The sequence below is a fragment of the Melospiza melodia genome, chromosome 19, assembly GCF_035770615.1.
Source record: "Melospiza melodia melodia isolate bMelMel2 chromosome 19, bMelMel2.pri, whole genome shotgun sequence".
NCBI lineage: Eukaryota > Metazoa > Chordata > Aves > Passeriformes > Passerellidae > Melospiza > Melospiza melodia.
In genome coordinates this window covers 15,049,772-15,070,342 of record NC_086212.1, presented here as the reverse complement: position 1 = coordinate 15,070,342, position 20,571 = coordinate 15,049,772, and the positions used below count along the sequence as shown (strand labels likewise).

At 45.2% G+C, this 20,571-nt stretch overlaps 1 protein-coding gene across 1 annotated transcript; it reads left to right on the top strand.

The window, feature by feature from the left end:
• The first annotated feature begins 2,292 nt into the window (after window positions 1-2,292).
• Window positions 2,293-18,494, top strand: PARD6B (par-6 family cell polarity regulator beta). Its single transcript, XM_063172646.1, has 3 exons — window positions 2,293-2,396; window positions 7,055-7,277; window positions 13,935-18,494. Exons 1-3 carry the CDS (start codon window positions 2,331-2,333, stop codon window positions 14,762-14,764), a joined length of 1,119 nt encoding a protein of 372 aa, XP_063028716.1. The 5' UTR covers window positions 2,293-2,330; the 3' UTR covers window positions 14,765-18,494.
• The last annotated feature ends 2,077 nt before the right edge of the window (window positions 18,495-20,571 follow it).

The window sequence follows — 20,571 nt, the reverse complement described above, 5'->3', positions numbered from 1 at the left end:
CTCCCAAAAAAGTTCCCCCAGCTGCTCAGAGATCAGGAAACCCAACCTGTCTTTCAACTTCACAGAAACAGAATGTGCCATGAATAGCTTGATCAGGTCTGAATCACAGGTTGTACAGAACTTGTGACTAAAATAGCTCTTTAAGCTTACCTTGCAGCAGGCACAGAGAGCCTGCCTCCCTCCCCACCTTTATCTGAGATCAAATTGTTTATCACATTCCTTCCCCATACGTCAGCTCCTTGTGATGAAAGCCAGCTAGTGATTAATACATTTTATGAGGTTGGTTCCAGTGACTTGAAATGAATTAGCCCTGACTCCTCAGGCTCGCTCCCACACCCACTGCCTGGCACTCCAGCCACGCTAGGAATGCACAATAGAAAACAAATTATCTTAGGCGATACCTCATAAATCTATAGCAGTAAAATTAACTGCACAGCGGCTCCAAGCAGAAATCAGCTTCAGGAGGTTCTTCCTCCCTTTCTCCAGGAGAAAAGAGCCAACCCAACAGCTTTAAAGCCCCAGACAAATCACTGTTCCCTTGTCTCTTGCACTCTTCTCCGTGCTCAGTTCATTAAACAGAGCTGTAGAAGACAGATATGGAAAGCAGTCCAAACTCTTTTCAATGTTATAATTACAAAGTGACAGAATAAGAGGTTTTATCCTGGTCTTGCTCTCATAGCTGTAATCTGCCTTCTACTGCACCAGGATCACAGATTCTATCAGAATTTACAGGCTGAATTTTCCATGTGTCCTTCTGCAGTGTAAAACCAAAACACGCTGGAAAAGGGATGAGAAGACTTGAAACAGCCTAGACACCGTCTGGCAGCAAACTATACTTAACTATTAACAATATCCTCTGTGCTAATTACAGCTTGTCTTGGCTCGAGTGAGAGCTGCAATTCCTTTGCCTTTGGCGTGATGGGAGGAAGATCAACTGTACAAAAATCAGCACCGACTTAGGAGTGATTCAGCACTGGATGCTTTTTATTTAATTACTGATTACCAAGTGAGCCTTGAGAAGTGACTAGACACCCGCGGCGTGCCTCAGGTGCGAGGCATTGTTTGAGCTCCCATCACCGCCATCCGCACAGATCTACATGATGAAACCTCACACTGCGTTCTCCTCTACCAGATTTATGGATGATGGAGAGACCTGTAATTCAAAGGTCTGTTGACATAATGAGATTAATGTACATGCTTTCTTCTTGTCCATACACGTGACAAGTCTTTTTCTTTCAGACAGTTTACAATCTCTGGGATTTGTACCTTTGTCAGGGTAGCTTAACTGGCCTTTAAATGAAATTGATCTGTCTCAGAATTAATACAATAAGGAAGGTTAGCTCTGACGTTAGCAGATCCCGCAATTTTATTTGTGACTAAAATGGAAACAAGCTCCATGAACACCTTTACAGGTGGACACAGAGCCACATCCTGAGAGGAAGACTTCCACTTTTGGCCTGACCAAGGTTTATTTATGCAATGTGCAAACATCAACCAACACTGGTGTGCTCTGCGTGTTACATCCGTGAGACCCCGAGATCCCTGAATCACAGAACTTGGGCTGGAAGGGATCTTTGTCCGGAGATGGCTCAGCCAAGCCCCAAGCTCGGTGTCTGAGGGGTCGGAGCCTCCAGGGCAGCCCGATCGGGGGCTGCGGCGCTGTGAGGGGCGGAGGGCCGGGGGATGGCGGCTCCTCAGGGCTGTGGGGTTGGGGTTAGAGCTGGCTCCCCGGGGCTGTGGGACGGTTAGGGTTAGGGCTGGCTCCGCGGGGCTGTGGGAAGGATAGGGTTCTGGGCTGTGGAGGACCCGGAGCTCGGCATGGAGGCTCCTGCGGGCCGCGGGACAATGCGGAGCCGCGGGATGGCGGCTCCCCGGGGCGGGAGGTGCCTGAGGAGGCAGCGGGAGCCGATCCCCGCTCCAGCCCCGTGCGGTACACCGGCTGCGGAGGCAGGGCCCGCACCGGCTGCAGGACAGAAGCAGAAAGCCCGCAGAAAGCCCGCAGAAAGCCCGCACAAAGCCCGCACAAAGCCCGCACAAAGCCCGCACCGCTCCCACGCCGCCGCCTCCATCTTGCGCAGCGGCCGCAGGTGCGCGGCCCCGCCCGTGCGCGGCCCCGCGGAGGCGGCGCAGGCGCGCGAGGGCCCCGCCCCGGTCCCGGCAGGTGCCGGAGCCGCGCGGCCCCGCCCCGGCCCGGGCGCGCTGAGGGCGGAGGCGGCGGAGCGGCCGCGGGTGCCGGGGCTCTTGGCTGGGCTGGGCCGCGCCGCTGCCCGTCCCGCCGCGCTCCGGCGGACACAGGAGCCAGAGCGGCGGACGCAGCGACCGCGCGAGGCATGAACCGGGCTCAGCGCGGGGCCGCGGGCAGCCGCGGCCTGGGCACCATGGAGGTGAAGAGCAAGGTGGGAGCCGCCGCCTGAGGGCCGCGGGCGCGGGGGAAGGAGCGGGCCGGCCCTGCGGGGCCGTCGGGCCGCGGTGTCGCTGCGGGGACAGGACGGGGCCAGGGACGGCGTCAGCTGCTGACTCACCTGCCCAGGGGCCGCCGGGGCACGGCCCGCGGGGCCTGAGCGCTCCGCAGGCTCCCGGGCTCGGGCGGGCGGGCCCCGGCGCTCCCTCCCCACCTGTCCCCGCGGCCGCCCCGCCGGAGGTGGTGGGATCGCTTGCTGGGTGCGCTGTCTGCGGGGAAAAAATATAAATGGCATTTATGTGGTTTAAAAGAAAACAGGTAAGTGGAGTTGGCCCCTGAGTTTATGGTGGGACTAAAAGACCTACCGACAAATTTGTGCTGTGGGGAAAGTGTGGGATCACTGGGCCAAGGAGGTGCTTAGAGACATACTTGGGGAGTGGACTACATGATCTCCAGAGGTCCCTTCCAGCCCTAAAAGTTCTGTGATAATTGGCAAGCCTCAAGACCCTCTCTTTGTCCGAATTGCAGTGAGTGCGTTTGTTAGTGACTGTTTCTGTAGTTACCTTTTTTCCCCAATGATTATGTCTTTCTGTAGCTTTTTGTGCGGTACAGCGTAGGCTCACAGTAGAGGTAGAGGTGAGCTCTGACTAGCTTATCCGAAAGTGGAGTTTGCCTTCTCTTGGAGGCCCCGGGAGACTTTTACCCTGGCAGTGCTGCAGGAGTGTGTACCTGTGTGTTCCCGCAGGGATCACCCATGTCAGGTGCTCACAGCGTTGCCCAGCTCTGTCAGTTCTCCCATGCGTGTATCCACTTCTCTTCTATTTTTAATTTTCTTTTTTTTTTTTTTTTTTGATGATTAGACAAAGTTTTTCTGGTAAAACTTAGATATTCTGAGAGAAATTAGATTTTTTTTTTATTCTGCTTTATGTTTGTAATAATTTCCAATTGTAAAACTGCTGGATGTACAGTATGAGGTGGAATGTCTCTATTAGTCAAAGAAGTGTTGAGTTAAAGTCCGTTTTTCATTGCCTAGGCGGATTGTATGTGCATCCACGTGGGAATGTGTTTTCCATTGGTGGCCACATGGCTTTCTTGGGTTGTTTTTGAAGTGGGGAGCAGCCTGTGTTCTGTCCCCTCCTTTGCTGCTAGTGAGGTGTTATAGCAGCAGTCAGGACTCATTAAGGATACAGCATCATAGTGCTGTAACTTCTGGAGAGTGTGGTGGGTGTCTCTATAGCCTCAATGAGGATGATTTCTTTTAAAGTGTTCAATTTCCATGTGCCCTAAATCAGCAAGATACAGAAGTATCTGGTAGCTGTTATTTCAAATACCAGTTAAGTTAGTACTGTGATGGTGAAGTCTATTATTTATGCTCTTACAATGTTGAGAATGATCAGTATGATGTGCTTACAAACCCAAATCACTTGTTTCCTCAGCCCTGCTGTTTCCCCGCTGTGTGTTTTCCTTGATTTAAAATCTATCTAGGGAATCAGCCGTGTGCTGTGTTCCTGGTGTTTGTGCAGAGAAATGTAGCCCTAATGAATAGGGATTGTCCCTCAAGTGCATATTATGGAGCAGGATTCAAGGCATTCCTAGAACTGCTTGTTACTAATGCATTATTTAACAGCACCTCAATTTAATATCGCAGAGGAGTCATCTTCCTTCTATGAAAATGAGCAGTTCTGGAGAGAAAGAAGAAACGCCTGTGTGGGAGGTGGAGGGAGCCATTCCTGCGGAGTGGCCTGGGCTGTGAAGGCTGCTCCATGATGTACAGCTCTTTATTTAGATATTCCAAATCAATAATTTGTGCCTCAGCTGACGAGGCTGGGCCAGCGCAGCCCAACCGTGGTTGCTGTTACATGAGCACAATCCTTTTGTTAGTTTAGTTTATTCAGTTTGGGTAACTGCTCTGAGCTCGCCCTGCCGATTCCCCATAGTACTTGAATTCCAGTCAGCCCGTTTTCTTGTCGGGGAAAATAAAACTTTATTCCCCAGACTAGAGTTCCTAGTGATGGTATGGAAACCCTAAAATAAGCGTCTAGTTGTCTATATGTTAAAATTCAAGTTTCCCCCTTTTCATGACTTGGAATACCATTTATTTCTGAGTAAAATCTTAATAACTGGTAAGCCAGAGAAGGTCACTGCAGCTCGTGTTCTGTCAGTGATGGGGACTTGCACAGAGCAGCTCTGTGCTGTGTTTCAGAGGACTTTAAAAAGGTGACCCATCAGTGTTAGGTGAGCATCCCGGGAGCCTTCCTGGTGAGCTGCCATGGCTCCCCTGCCTTCTCCCGGGGGAGTTACCGCGAGCAGCGCGGGCTTGTCAAGAGCTCAGGTGGCAAGGAGCCTTCTCTGCTTGGGTTACTCCTCTAGAACACCAAGCGCAGCCGTGTTTCACGGGATGGAGGGCAGCATCTGATGGAAAATACAGACATTTCGGGCATTCAAATAATGGAATTGCGCAGTTGGACTTGTCTTTTACCTGCTTTCTAATAGTATTGAGCAAACTGTGTTAGGACATACGAGTGGGTTAGGAGTATTTTGGTATTTGCACCAAATATCTATAAAATAACATGGAAAAAATAAAAATCACACGTTTGAAAATCTGGCCCTTTGCTTGCTGCGGTCAGATTCAGCATTTCTTCCAACCTGAGGGTGAGGTTGTTGGCTTTTTAAAACTTCCATTACTGAATTCTGTTTGAGCTATGTAATCCTTGAAAGCCGAGCAGTTCCGATGGCTGCCGTGCACGGGCAGCTCCTGCGGGGCTCACACCTCGCAGCTGGGGCAGGAGCGAGTGCTGCGCTGATGTCACGGCTGGGCCCTGCTGCTCTGACGTGCTGGGAGTTCCTCCTGTGGGCTGGGCTTTTGTTTGTAAGCAGGTACGAATCATCCCTTCTGCCTCATTAGTCAATGGCAGGGTAATTGCAGGTTTTTTAGAGCAGGAATGTTCCCAGATAGTTCCTTTATTTGAAGCTTTTGGAGGAAGGTGGGGTGTTGAAGGTGTAGCTTGTTTTGAGTTAGCACGGTGTTAACGTGCTAACAACGAGGTCCTTGTCTCCTGGTTTTCAGTGCTTTGTTTGTATGTGAGAGCTCCAAGGCTTTTATTCTCCAAAAGATTGTAATCGGGTGTGAGGTGAAGTGCACCTCCACCTCTCCTGTGTGTGAGATACACCAAAGTATGTGACACTGAGGCTCAAACATGCGCTCAGAGCATTTTGTTCCTGTGTGTTTCTGTTCTACTTAAAACTCAACTTGCTAAAGGAATTTAAAGTCTTTATTTTCACTGTAGGTCAGCAATAGTATTCATACAAAAAAACCAGCCAGCTGAGTTTTTTTGAATTATTAGCTTATTATCCTTTTAATTCGTATACAAGCTGTTCTGGTTTTTGTAACCTGGCTGCTGCTATCTCTGAATTCCTTTTGACATCTCTGGTATGTTGTGTATGTGCCTGATACGAAGGATTTAGAGTAATTTTTATCTAATATTCTGTTTGCTTTGGGTCCTGCCCTTATCAGGCAGAACACCAACATTTTGCTAGCTATGTGTGGTAAAAATCACAATTTGTCTAGTCTATATCAAATGCTCATCCTTTTCTTGGCACCCAGTTGAGTCTCTGCCTGCCCCCACTGTATCATTGCCTTAATAAGCAACGTGTTTTAATAAGTGTTTGCTTTAGAGATGATGTAGGAGACTGAGCCTCAGTGGATTTGTGAGCTGGGTTTTTTGTTGAATGATTATGTTGACTACAAGCAAATGCTACCCCTTAAAGTAATGTCAGTGATTAATTTTTTTTCCCCTATATTTTCTGAACCTTACCAGACTTGGAAAATCCAGGTTCTATATCCTGGATAGAACCCTGATTTAAAAGACTGTTGCAATCAAGATTTGAGCCTTGCTCATGCACACACAAATCTTCTGAATGCTCTTAAGGCAGTGGCTGTTGCCCCTGTTCTCTCTCTTTAGGCAGGAGCAGAGTGGAGCTGAGATCACTCCCCAGAGCCGGGCTGCACTGAAAAGCAGCAGCAGTCCATGTGGTCTGCACAGCCAAGGGGCATTTTCACTTCCTGCCCAAACAGCCGGGGGTGTGAGGGCTGCTCACCTTGCGTGGGTGACCCACGCTTGTGTAACAATCTCTGCACGCTGTTCTCGAGGGCACTGGTAGTTCTCGAACCGAATTCCAGGTGGGCACATACCACAGGGTGTTAATCACAGCCCTGCATGGAGTGCCACAGCCTCTGCTCTGTCCTTGCCCAGCGTGGTTTCTCCATGAGTGTGTGAGTACCTGCAGCCATCCCTGCACCGGTTTGTCACTGAGTGCCACAGCAGTGCAGCCTCTGCTCTGTCCTTGCCCAGCGTGGTTTCTCCATGAGCCTGTGAGAACCTGCAGCCATCCCTGCACCGGTTTGTCACCCGAGTGCTCCCGTTAAATGGAGCAGTGAAACAGCCTTGGCATGCTCAAAGGTACATGTTTCACCTGGTACAAAACTAGTTATTACTTTGGGGAAAAAAAACAGCTGTTTTCACTGACTGTTTTATACCATGTCAAAATTGTTTGTTGTAGTTTTTAGTGCGCTTTTAATTCCATAATGTTTCTGGTTTAACATAAAATAATTGTTGCTTCCATATTAATGATGTAAGATATGTTTTGTCGTAGTTTGGGGCTGAATTTCGACGATTTTCTCTGGAGAGATCCAAACCTGGCAAGTTTGAGGAGTTCTATGGATTACTGCAGCACGTGCACAAGATCCCAAACGTTGATGTTCTGGTGGGATACACGGACATTCACGGAGACCTGCTGCCTATCAATAATGATGACAATTATCACAAAGCAGTTTCTACAGCCAATCCTCTCCTCAGGATTTTCATTCAGAGAAAAGGTAAGAGCACTGGAAGAATGTGAATCATCTGTTCATCCAGATGCAGTGTGATGTATGGAGGAAAAAACCCTTCAGTCCTATTTCTTCATGTCAAATTCCGTAATAATTATGAGTCATGAAAAGTATTCACAACTTGTCTCTCTTGCAAGAGCTTCCTCAGGCAACCTATTTATACTTTGTGATGTTTTGCTTCTATTTAGTTGAGTTAAAGTCAAGTTAAATCTCCAGCAAATGCTTCTTTCTAGTTTTATGTATGCAAATGAAAATAAACTTTTAACCTCTAAGCTTTTCTGCTCTGTATGTTGGATACTTTTCACTTAAAATTCCAATCTTGATCAGACAAGAAGACAGACCATTACAGGATGGAAAGTAATATTAAAAATGTTATTACATGAAGTATTAAATGCAGTATTAAAATATAAATTCAAGACTAACTTTGTAATATGCTACTCTTATCACACTTTCCTGATAAAACATGAAGTTTTCAGTTGACAAGTTTATATCAGTTAGCAAACCTCAGGAGTGAGGGCTGCTTGCTTTGATGGTTTGCCTTTAAAAATACTGTGTCTGCTCTGGTTGTGTGTTCCTGCTGTCTGCTTTTGTTCATGAAGGGAAGAAAATCCAATCAGAAGTTTGTATTTGTTCATGTGGTGTTGTTCCTCGTTGTTGTGAAGACAGGCATCTTTTCCCTAGAAAATGCTTGGGCATCAGAACCTGCTCTCCACTCCCACTCCAAAAAGTGAACAACTCCTCAAGGGCCTGACACAAACCCAATATTCATAACCAGTGTGGCTGCTTGGCAGCTGCTGAGTGCTGGCAAAGTGTTTGTGTTGAGAGTACAGACTGGTAAGGCCTGTGTTCTCAGTGCTGAAGTGCCAGAGGCATGAAGCATTTGCTCTAGCAGAACCTGGAGAGAGACAAGGCCTATGACTCCATCTAATCCCCTACAGTAGCCATATGACAGGAAGGGATAAGCCACTTGTCAGCCTGGGATTATTGAGTTTATATTTTAACACCATATGGTTTTAGATTGTTCCTACTGTTGCTGTTCCTGGTGTTGCATTTATCATGAATCTTTGGTTTCCTACAATCCTTTACCTTGATTTGATCCAGGTGGATTATTTGTTACTACTCTGGTGCCAGGAGTTGATATAATGCACAAAAGTAGAAGATGACGATTCAGTTTTAGTTTATCAGAACAAGAATTGATGAGTAGGAAAAGCTGTGTAGGAATACCAGGTGTCACTGCCTTCCCTTGGACACGAGAGCCTTCTGCCCCTGGAGTTTCAGGGAATGAGGAGCCCGGGCTGGCACCCCAGTCCCCACTGCACTGTGCTGGGAGTTAGTTGTGATCACACTGATCACATCTGCTGATGAAATTGAGGCTTTGCCTTCGCTGACATCTTTGCATACAGGGTAGGTGTTTGTTTGGAAAATACAGAAACAACTTTATTCTGTATTTTATTTGTGATGGTTTACCTGTTACCAAGGCTGGATTGGTGGAGTTAGGGGTGGTTCATATTTTGTGCAGTGTGATTTAAGTGTCCTTAATTCACAGATTGCAGCAGCCTTACTGGCTCTGCCTATGGAATGGAAAAGAAATGCCTTAGCAAATACCTGCAATTGATGGGGCTGCTTTGATCTGGGCTGGTTTGGAACTATAATAAGTGACACAAGTTACTTTTCCACCTGCAAGGCTACTTGTGGCTTTCATGCATTCTCTTAAATCAGCCAAAAAGTTTTTGTGGGTTTTGTAATGGAACCTTGACTTCTTTTGTATTTCAAGCAGCAGTAGTTGGGAATTTGGGATCTTTGAAAAAAAGCCACTGTGGGGAAAGAGAGAAAGTGTTTTGATTCTTTATAATGTATTTTTATCATACCGTCTTAACTATTTAGAAACTTCAAGTAATTTGTGCAAAGCCAACTTGAGGTATGAGCAGACTGCAGTGAAATCTGATGTAAATAGTATTAACTTCTTAGTATATTGCATCCCAGGAACACCTTGAGGGGTTGAAATGGGAGCTGCAGGACGGTTTTGCTTCTACTAATAAGCAATGGTTGTGATAATGGGACTCCAAAATTTGGGAAGAGTTATGCCAGAGTAGCGGCTCTTCTCTCTCCTGTTTGATTTTGTTTCCTCATTTCTGAAAGCTTTGTTTGTCCTGAACATTTATGTGGCTTGGTTGATGTGGTAAAAAACTTAGAGATCCTGTAATGAAATCACAATTTATTCCTCTTAGGTTCCTCTAATTGTATTTCACAAAATTCCTTTAAAATACTTTATAAACTGCTCCAGTGCTAAAATCCAAACTGGGGCTTGATGTTGCACAAGTCAGGATTGGCTATCAGTTTGCAGAAAACATTCCTCTCTGGAATTTCATTCTGCAGTTTAACAGATTAACAGGTACTGTTGACATCTGGTATTTAAAGGTTAAACTGATGTATTGTGATTAAATCCAGATGTATGGGAGTCACTCTGTCTGTGAGAAAAACCCTTCTGAAGAGAAAATGGAGGGGAACAGTCTGCATAGGCTGAAGGGCAGCTTGATGTGGGGAGCTTTGCATTGTAAATACGAGAACAGCAGAGATAACAGGAGATACATTTCATTATAATGTCCTTAACAGTCCCTGGAAGGATTCTAAATTACAATATCCAACTCCTGCAAGTTGTGCACGGATGTGGCTGTATTTAGAGAGAAGTGGATTCTTTGGTTAATCCACTTGTGCCTCTCGAGAGACACTTGGTCACTGAGAAGCTTTACTTTGCTGAGAAGTAAGAGCAGTTGGCTTTTTAAACAGCTCTTTCTGGACTGGCCTAGCTGTTCTGAGGCCTCTTCCTAAAAACACAGCTTGGTTTCCTAAAACCATATTTTGTTCTGTTTCATTACTAAATAGGAGGAGATTTGTTGGGTCATATTTAAAGAATGCTAAATTGCATTTCTGTTCAAATACACTAACTACTTGGGGGCTTTGAAAATTTAATTCTTAACGGGTAACTCTACATTGATTTGCAAACGGGTCAGAAAATATTTCAAAAATCTGTCTTCAATAACATTAAATTGAAACCAGATTTGGCATTTGTGGGCTTTTGTTTTCAATTCCATGTAATAAGTCTGTACAGATTGGTGCCACCTTGAGCTTGAAACTGCTGGGGGGAGAAATCCTTCCTGCCCCGTGTGGACGTTCTCCTTCACACTATCTGTAGTTAACACCTTGTCCTTTGGCTTTAGGCCAAAATATTTTTGCCGGGGCTTTAAACTGATTAGTGAGGTGCCAGAACAAAGATGCCTTTGTACTTGAGAGTATTGCTTTAGAAAACTTGTTTAGCAGTGAAGAGAGGTTACCCAGAGTGTGCTGTTCTGCTCAGATTTGGGGAGATGAGTTTATTAACCTTCCACTATTTTTTCCTCACAAATTCTCTAACCTTAACTGTTTATCTTAAGATTCATGCTAGTTCTGAATTATTTAACTATCAAGAGCAGTTATAATGAAAAAAACCTTTCCGTCTGGTTTGTCAGAGTTTCTTAAATGTTTTGACATCTGGCTTGCAGTTTTGGGATGCTTTTACTTCAGCCATGTGTCCTGTAACTTAAGAAAGTTACTAAAAACAAAACCACCAGCTCAATTTAAGACTTCTGATTTGTCTTCTGAAAGGACTTTTTAAAGTTCCATTCTTTTCTAAGAAATGTTTTTCTACTCTAAGTTTTTGTTTAAAAAGTCCTTTGGAATCTGTTATTTGCATACAGAGATTTACATAATATTTCTTTCAAAGCCAGTCCTGTTGCAGCTGATCTTTGTGCTTCTCTGCTAACTGGAAAAATTTGATTTGGACAGAAGTTACCAGCTGATAGTTGTGGAAGGCAGGCTGGGAGGTGGTTTCTGTGAAGGAAGTTGGGAACAGTTCTAAATCCAACTTGAGTAAAGAGCACAAACTGTCTTTGATCATTTACAGGACATGATAGACCTACTTGGATGTAATAAATTTGTTTGTATATCTAGCTCATGCCAGACTTCCTGCAGGGTGTGTGTCCTGCCATGAAGGTGAAGCCTTCTAGCCACTGTGGCAAGCTGGGATCATTGAATGCTTTACATATTTGATGTGATAGAATAGGTGAAATACCACAGAGTGAGTCTGGTTCTCTGACTTTGTGCACTTTGACATTAAGGAGAAAACCCCATCAATTGCACACCTTTCAATGTTGCAGTGACCTGGGAGAGCACTCATGGCAGAATCAGTCCTGACAGAGCTTTGCTGTCCTGTTTTCTCGTGCCTTTTTCTAAACCAGCAGCTGTACTAAGAGCAGCAGGAGCCGAGTGCTTCGGGGGCACCAGTGTGCTGGGCCCTGTGTCCTGGAGCTGCCATCAGCAGCCTGCACTTAGCACCAGTGAGTGCCTGGTATTTAAAGTAAGACCTGTCTAGGATCGCATTTCACAATTGTCCTTTCCAGCTTGTTTTGTAAACAATTGTAGTTCTAAATAAAAAAAAGAGAAGTTATCGCACCTCATTGAATTGCAAAAATCCTTTCAATGAAACACCAGATGCCTAACTGGGAACTGGTTGGATGGGTTGTCAGGGGAGATAAGGGCAAAACCTCTCTCACTTTTCCCTTTGATCATAATTTTTTAGCGAACATAAAAAGAATTGTTCCATGTTGTCTGAAAAGGCAGTATGTTGTCAGCAGTGGATGGAGTGCAGGGTGTAACCAGCTGATCATAGTCAGTCAGACATTCCAAAGGGCCTTCTACAGGGAAAAGGCTGAGTTTGCATTTCTGTAGGTGTTTCACTGCAGACACTGCTCACCTGTTAAAATGCTTTGCCTGGAGAGATTGAATTGTTTTTTAATGCACCAGCTCTTCACCACAGCTGACCTAACACCCTTAGACACGTGACTATCAGATTTTAGGCTGTTTCTAAAGCCTTTGTGCTTGATGTTAAGATCTAATGTTATATTAATTAAACCTTGAATTACAAAGTAGCTGAGATTGCTACAGAAGTGCCTTCAGGCTATAGTAGAGCTGTGTGAATTAGGTATCTTCAAAAATAACTCCTGATTGTGTGAGTTAAATTGTTGAACAACTTTATCTATAAACATCAGTGCAAAAGATGCTCTGTGTTTAGCAAACAGCTAAGCAAGAGCTTTGCCTTCCTTATGGTGTAATTATTTTTTTAAACAAAGGAAATAAAAAAGAAATGTAAATGAGGCCATCATCAGGACACATTTTTCTAAAACATGTTGATGAACTATTGTGTACACACAAGCCAGGAGTTGACAGTAAATCCATTTGAGGTTTTTTTTTTGTGGGCTAATTTAAATTTGTTTCTTTTCTTCTTGTCCTTTATCTTTTAGAATACCAGGTCCAAGACTGCCTTCCTAGAGCAGCCAAAGCACTGTTGTTGTTTTCAGCAGCCCCAAAGGCTGGGAAGGGAAGGGAGGAGTTGGTGTTACATGCTGCAGTAGTGTTAGCCTGTTGCTCTAGGTGTACTTTCTCTGGTCTATTTTGACCATCTGAGGAGTCCAAATGGAACTGGTTCATGTCTGTATGTCCCAGCCTCAGAAGCAAATGCACTCATTGATTTCCTCAGCAGCTGGCAGCTGTCCTGAAATGCCACCAGGGCAGCATTGCCACAGTCAGCCAGTCCACAGACTGAATGTATAACCATTCTTCCACTTTCTTGGCTGTACCAATGACATCTGAATGGGATAATACAAAGAAATCCCAACTTCTCTGGGTCCTGGGGTTAGTGCAGTCCAGTTCTGCATGATTATTGGGGTTTTCCCCTGCAGAACAAAGATGTGTGTAGTCTGAGTGATTACACTCAATTTACGAGCATAAATCAGAGGAAGTTCAGATCGGAATGTACTTAGGTTGATTCTTTTTGGTGACTTATTGCATATTAAAAAGAAAAATGGAGCCTTTGGTAAATAAGCATTTCAGAAATCAGTATTGCTTCTGCAGAACACGTTTTCTTGTCCCTTACAAGTAGTTGTAGGACTAATATGTTTTCTTTTGGATTTTTTTTAAGCTCTAAGCCATTTGCCTATTCCTGTATCAAGTTGTGGCAGTTACAGCATTGCTTGCATGAACAGTTTTGCTTGAAGTATTTGTGTGCGAGGTCTCTTTGTTTCTGCTCCACAGCCATTTTACCTACATGGTGTGGGGGCAGGGAAGAGTGCAGAATGGAATAAGCTTTCTGGAGTTTGAATCCAGGTCACTTGGCTGGCTCCCAGTAACTAGGCAATAATAGGCACGCTGGCTGCTTTCCCTTTTTCATTCTTTCTTTTCCAATGATCTGAAACCTGAGGAGAGAAAACTAGCAAGTGGAATTACTCTGAATAAAATTAAAATGTTTCTAGGAATGTACTCACTCTTTCCATTCTACCCTTTCTCAGGCAGCTGTAGTTCTTTGTGTCTGCTGCTGCTAACTGGTTTTAATTTCTTTTGTGCACACTCTTTCCTTCAGTAGTAGAAAACCAAAAGTGTTCCAACTTTGTGTTTCATAACATTAAAGCTTTTGTTTCCTGAGCTGAGAGGAATTCTTCTGCGATAGTAAGGCTGACACCTTGTAGATGAGCTGTCTGCCTGTGCTGAGCTAACATGGGAGCAGTGTGACCTGGCTGTCTGCAGGCTCTAATCCCCGTGTGCTCTGTCTTACAGAGGATGCCGACTACAGTGCCTTTGGGACGGATACCATGACGAGGAAGAAGAACGTCTTATCCAACGTGCTACGTCCAGACAACCACAAGAAGAAGCCCCACATTGTGATCAGCATGCCCCAGGACTTCAGGCCCGTGTCCTCCATCATAGACGTGGATATCCTGCCCGAGACCCACCGCAGGGTGCGGCTCTACAAGTACGGCACCGACAAACCGCTGGGCTTCTACATCCGCGACGGCTCCAGCGTCAGGGTCACCCCGCACGGGCTGGAGAAGGTGCCCGGCATTTTCATATCCAGGCTGGTGCCCGGGGGGCTGGCGCAGAGCACGGGCCTGCTGGCTGTCAACGATGAGGTGCTGGAGGTCAATGGCATAGAGGTGTCGGGAAAAAGCCTCGATCAAGTTACAGACATGATGATTGCCAACAGCCGCAACCTGATCATCACGGTCAGGCCCGCCAACCAGAGGAACAACGTCGTGAGGAACAGTCGGACTTCGGGCAGCTCCGGCCAGTCCACCGAGTCCAGCCTCCCCAGCAGCACTCCAAACATCCTGGGCAGTCTGCTGCAAGGAGAAGAGGAGAGCGATGAGGAGGACATTATTATTGAAGACAGTGGCGAGCCGCAGCAGATCCCAAAAGCTACGCCTGCCAGCGAAAGCATAGAATCCTTATCACAAATTGAACTCCTCCACGAGTCCACACAAAATGGATTCCTTCCTTCCAGTGAGATGAACTTGAATCACTCGACAGGCAGCATTAGCATGGAGTACGAGGCCCCAGAGCCAGGGCCTAAGTCCTTAGAAGAAGATGGAACTATAATAACACTATGAAATGACATCGGTGTACTTTGTATAAGTAAGGATGCCATACATGTTTTAATTGGGCTTAATATGTAACACACTTTATACCTCTCCATCTACCAAGCACTGCAGTTAGATTAAAAGGAAGGAAAAATGTAAAATCAAGAAATTCAAAATTACATAAGTTAACTAACTTCATTAATTCTGCACTTCAATGTAAATAATTCACAAAGCTGGACAATAATTGATAAATAGCTGAAATTGAATGATGAAAATTTAAATTGAAAATGAAGGATAGCTAAGAGATGGCTGTGAGCTTTCTTTTAAAGGTACTTGATTTTTATTATTTTTTTAAGCTGTATACTACTGGTTCCATAGAAGTAAACTTCCTTACGTGTGTAGCTGACTGTCTCACGGGCTGTGGTTTCACATTCCTCTGGAGGGCTGCTTACCTGTGATGGAGCTGCCCCAGCCACCTCACTCCTGTCCTGGCTGCTGCTCCCCTGGCAGCTGTGCATGGCTCTGGGCAAGAGGGAGCTGGTAGAGGGACTAGAAGTGGACTGGGAAGAGGTGGGGTGACTGGTCTGGCCCTGGTGACACAGGGACAGCAGGGCTCTGTGGGCAGTGGGGCTTTGGAGGTCACTGTCCCTTATTGAGTGAATGTGCAACCACAGGCGTGTTAGTCAGGCACCATTACTGGTTTTAATGGCCAGGCTTACTTTTAATGACTGATTTTGAAATTCAGATGTGAAAGTCTTAACACTAATGCGTCACAGACCTGTTCTCATTCTAGTTTGCAATATTTAAGGATACCATTGGATTTAGTTATTAATCCCAGTAAATTACAAACAAATCAAATGTAAACTTAATGCTATGGAAATAGCATAATGCAATCTCTGTTACACTTGCAGTCCTAGTAGAAACTGTAATGATTTCTACTAGCAAAGGTTTGTTGGAATGAGTCTGGATTATATACAAGTGACTTTCTTCAAACTTGAACAAGTTAGATCAGTCTTGTTAAATCCCTGAATTTAAAAAAGTTTTAAATCAGAATGAGGCTTTAGTACACCTTGTTTGAGCCATGTGATATTAACTTATTCATTCCTAGGAACTGCTCTGTAAATGCAGATTGTTGTGTGCCCCTGGCTGGGTGTTGTGGATGTTAGTGTTGCTCTGTGTGAAAACACTGATGACAAGTCCTGATGCTGCAAAGCAAAGGTGTGTGTGTGTAACCACTGCACTCACTGGGACAGCTGCAGGAGAGGCTTCCAGCATTGCTTTTATCCTTCCCCTTTTTGTATCTCCCGCTTTACCCCTTTGGCCCTTGGTTCCCAACCTGGCCCCCCTCTGGGAACAGAAGCTGTGGCAGGAAAATGAGCTGGGACCAGTAGGACTGGGGAGAAGGATCTCTCTCCCCAGGGATGCCATGGCCTCTGGCAGGAGGAGGAGGGTGCTGCCAGTTCTGTCCTTGGTCCTGTGCTCCCCAGAGCAGCAGTCAGGTGCTTGGGAGTGTGTTCCACCCTCTGCAAAGGTGTGATGAGTGGGAAGGGAGACTGACCCTTTTCTTTTTTTCCCCTCAGTCTATTTGAGGAAAATCTACCTCTGGTAACTTTACTAACAGGAGACCAACTCAACTGTAAGTTAATGGTAGGGCATCTGTAGAAGTCGTCACAGACTGTCAGAGCCTAAACCTGTGTTTGTTTCAGGTTTTTGTGATGATGCAAACACTGCTGCAGAAACAAATCCCTGCTGAGTGATGTTACAAAGTGCACATTGGAAATGAGTATCTGATGAGCAGTTTTCTCAAACCTCCAATGCCATTGGAGTCCAAGATGGCAAGAGAGGCATTCATCCCCCTTAGGATTTATAGAGAATAGGCACAGCAGGCAGTGGTACTCTGCAGGTGAGGGGCTCTTTGTTACACTTATTTATGATTTCTTGGTGTGTGTGGAGAGCCCTGGAATCTCTTACAAGAGCAAGATCTTTCAAGTGTTTTACTTGTTTTGCTAATAATTATTGAAAAGGAAGTAACTACATCCCCCTAGTGTGAAATGAGAAAAAGGAATGTTCATTCTGCAACATGGAGACTTTACCTGTGCATGTTTTCTCTCAGTGCTGCTCTACACTTCCTTTCTTTACGGAAGATTGTTTACTTTGAAAATATCTTCATTTTCCTTTGTCAAAAGACTTTCCTTCCTGTATGAAATCACCAGTGGAGGGTGAGACTCATTATTCTGCTAGTTTGCACTTCTGTGCCTTTGGTTTACTTGAATGTATTGTGAATAATCAAAGGAATAAAGGCACTTGGATGGGGGAGAAGAGAGGTCCAGAGGTACGGAGAACGAACTGGTAGTGCACTTCATGCAGGTGTGATGTTTTCATTCCATGCAAGTCCCCTCTGGGGCTGATGTGGCCCGTGAGGATTTTGGAGCTCAGATCACAGCTGGAAGGATGGAGTTGCCTGGGAGGGCTGGGTCTGGCCAGGAGCCTGGGCAGCTGCCAGCCCCGAGGCACGTGCGTGGGCAGTCTGAGTAATATTGATGCCAGTATTAAGGACTTGTGGACATTTAACTGAGGTCCTGCTCTAAACTGCATGAGACTTCATCTCTTGGGACCTTTCCTGCAAACTGAGTAATCTAAACATGAGATAATGTTCTTTTTGACGTAGATTGTGCTCTGTTTCACAGAAATTTGGTGACATGTAGTAAAACTAAGCATTTGGGACTTGATAAAAAAAGAATAAAACTGAAGAATGTGTATTTACAGTTATAATGACAGACTGCACAGCATGTAGTTGCTTAACGCTGCAGTTACCATAAAGTTTCTAAAGTTCTTCCATATCTTATTAATACCTACACTGTTAATTACAAAAGATTTTTAAATTGCTACTTTGGGATGATCAATGGTTGATTATGAGTGGCTAAATTTAATTTTATATATAAATGATACTGGGCTTCAGTATAGGGTTTTTTAAAATATGCTGATATTGTTAGCCTTTCATTCACTACCTCCTAAATTTTTAACATCTATACTGTTTTCTCCCTGGAAGACAATACTTAGAGGCTTGACTGTTTTATATAGATTTTGTCTATAGCTAAGAAAAGGAGAAAGAATTCCAGAAGTGATAGTGAGGATGCTGCGCATGATTGACAATATTACGCTGCTATTGATGTAATCTGTGTATTAAGTATCCTGTGTGTGTAAATTGTATTTTCAATCCAGATTTTATAAATTAATTTATGAAATACCCAAATTATTTCACAATGGAATGAAAAACTAAAATTCCTTTGACTAGTGTTATATGTTGTGTACATGCATGGAGGGGGACAAGTGGTTCCTCCCTGGTGGTTGGGAGATCCAAGTGCACCTTAATAGGAAGAACAAATTCTTAATAGAATTAAGATGCATTTACTTTAAAGTTCTGCTGTGGTACTGGAGAAGTCAAGCCTAACTGTGAATCATATGTTTTTTTCCACACCTGAATTAAATTTAGGATAATGTTCTCACAAGCTGTCTTTAACATGTGTATTTTTGTGAATATTATGTATTTTCTAATTAAATTTTACTTGCAATGTGATTTTTACATGAATGAACTTGTTTAAAATGTCAAATATCAGTATTTTTCTTACAACTTTAATGTATAATGTACATTGGTATCTCACCGAATGAAGATTGATTTTACAAAAATCAAGCTAGATGTAGTTGTATATTAGTCTTATATTTTTACAGACCAAAATAATAAATGGATATAGAAATGAAATGCTTTTTTCTCAGTTACTTTGTCAGATAAAATGAGGAAGAATGTGTCCTTTTTCTCAAGTGTGACAATAGCTGGGCTTGCTATTTGTCTTGTGGCCAGGGGAGCAGGCAGTGTTTTCCTGGCAGTGCTCTCTGTGTGTCTGTCCTGCCCGTGAATCAGAGTTTGTGCCCCTGGGCAGTGCCAGCCGTGTGCCCCTCGGTGCTGCTGCTCTCTGTGCTGTGCCTGCTCCTGCAGCAGGGACCCTTCCTCGAGGGCTGCTCCTGGCACAGCCTCAGGTCCCTGCTGCTGTCACCTGGGTCAGCTGCTGCTGGGGATGCTGTCCCTGCTGCTGTGAGTATCTCTGCTAGTGTCCATGGGACAGCTTGAGCTCAAACCCACTTCACTTACAACTGTTTGCTCCTGCCCTGGCAGCCCTAGTAAACATTTACCCAGGGAGGAGAGACTGGGGCTGTGCTCAGCCCTCTGCCTGTGCCTTTTGTTCCTGCTGCTTTGGGGCTGAGCACAGAGTTCTGCCTGCACCTCCCTGTGCCTGTGGGACCGGATTGTTTGTGTGCTCAGGGCTCTCCATCCCTGCAGACGGAGCCCTGGCAGGGCTGGGATCAGCACAGACTCAGTGCAGCCCAGAGAACCCAGGCTGCTGCCCGGGGCATGAGCACGAGGGGCTTGGCGCTGGGGCAGGGCTGCTCTCTGCACAGGAGCCTGGGAGGAATGCTGGAGCAGAGTGCCATTGCTGGCATGGCGTGAGCTCTGCAGCGCATCCTGTGCCCCGTTCCCTGGCTCGGCAGGGCCTGGGCTCACCCGCTGAGGAGCTGTCCTCGGGAGTGGCTGTCAGAGGATGGAGCGAGCCTGGTGGGGCTGGGAGTGAGGCTCAGTGCGCTCGCACAGCTCAGCAGTGCTGCTTCTGCAGAGCGCTCGGACCCATGGCAGTTTTCTTAAACTTACTTCAAGGAAGACTAACTTTCCCTACTGCTGCCTCCTTGAGGAAGGAATGCAGCTGTTGACTGCATCTGTCCTTTAAACCCTGGAGCATTTCACTTTTCTCAAGGTGATGAGCTCTTAAGGCATTAGGACTTGGGTTATTTTATGGAATTGAAAATTCATGTATGCTTACAGATACTGTATTTTCATAAGTAATCAAGTGGAAGTCCTACTCTCCCTAGTATACCAAGAGGAGAAAGATTTAGACTAGTGCTAAATACTCCTTTGAAGTTTTTTGTTATCCTCAAATTACCTGTGGCATTATACATACTTTCCAAAAGTCTTCTGACTATGTGTTCCTTGCAGTACAAGTGTCACACTCAGATACTGGCATGTAGTTGGACATGGTAATGCTAGAGAGGAAAAATCAGCTTTAAGGTGGCTTCATAAATGGCTTCCAGTGCTAACACAAGGGAAGATGTGCTGGATGGTAACAATATTCTTGGATGCTGTAGAAACATGCAATAAATGGCACGGCTGGTCCTTGGGGAGGCGAGACTGCAGCTGAGATGTAGGAATTCAGACTGCTTGTGCAGCTCTGACAGATCACTTGTGTACTTTTCCTCTCACACACGAGACAAATCTGTCTCTGGGGCCTTGATGTCGTGTGCTTGATTTAAAAGTGCTTTAGGGCCATGAAGCACAAAGCGATTAAAGAAGTGCTGTGCTGTTAAACCTGCAGTTCTACACCCAGTTCAGAAGTGTTGCTAATATCATTTCCTCTCTTTCCAATTAACATTCCTTTCTATTGAACACTATTTTATTACCTGATAGCATAAGGAAATACCTTGCATTTCATCAGCGAGAGACTTGTTTCAGGCTCTGGGGTGCTATGATTAAGTAGGTATAAGAGTGTATTTACTGTCCCCACATCAGACCGTGGTTCTTGTCCTGTGAGTGCTCCTGTGAGCACCTGGCAGTGCCCAGGTACTGATAATGGCTTTTTTGTAATCACCAATGGAATGGCAGCGCTCAGAGCTGAGGAACAGAGAGCAGCAGCTGATGTGGAAGCAGCCAGAGAAGGAAGGGACACCACGCAGTGCAGGGCTCATGCTTACAGCACACAAAGCTGGTGTGCATCACAGTCTGTCCTGTCTAA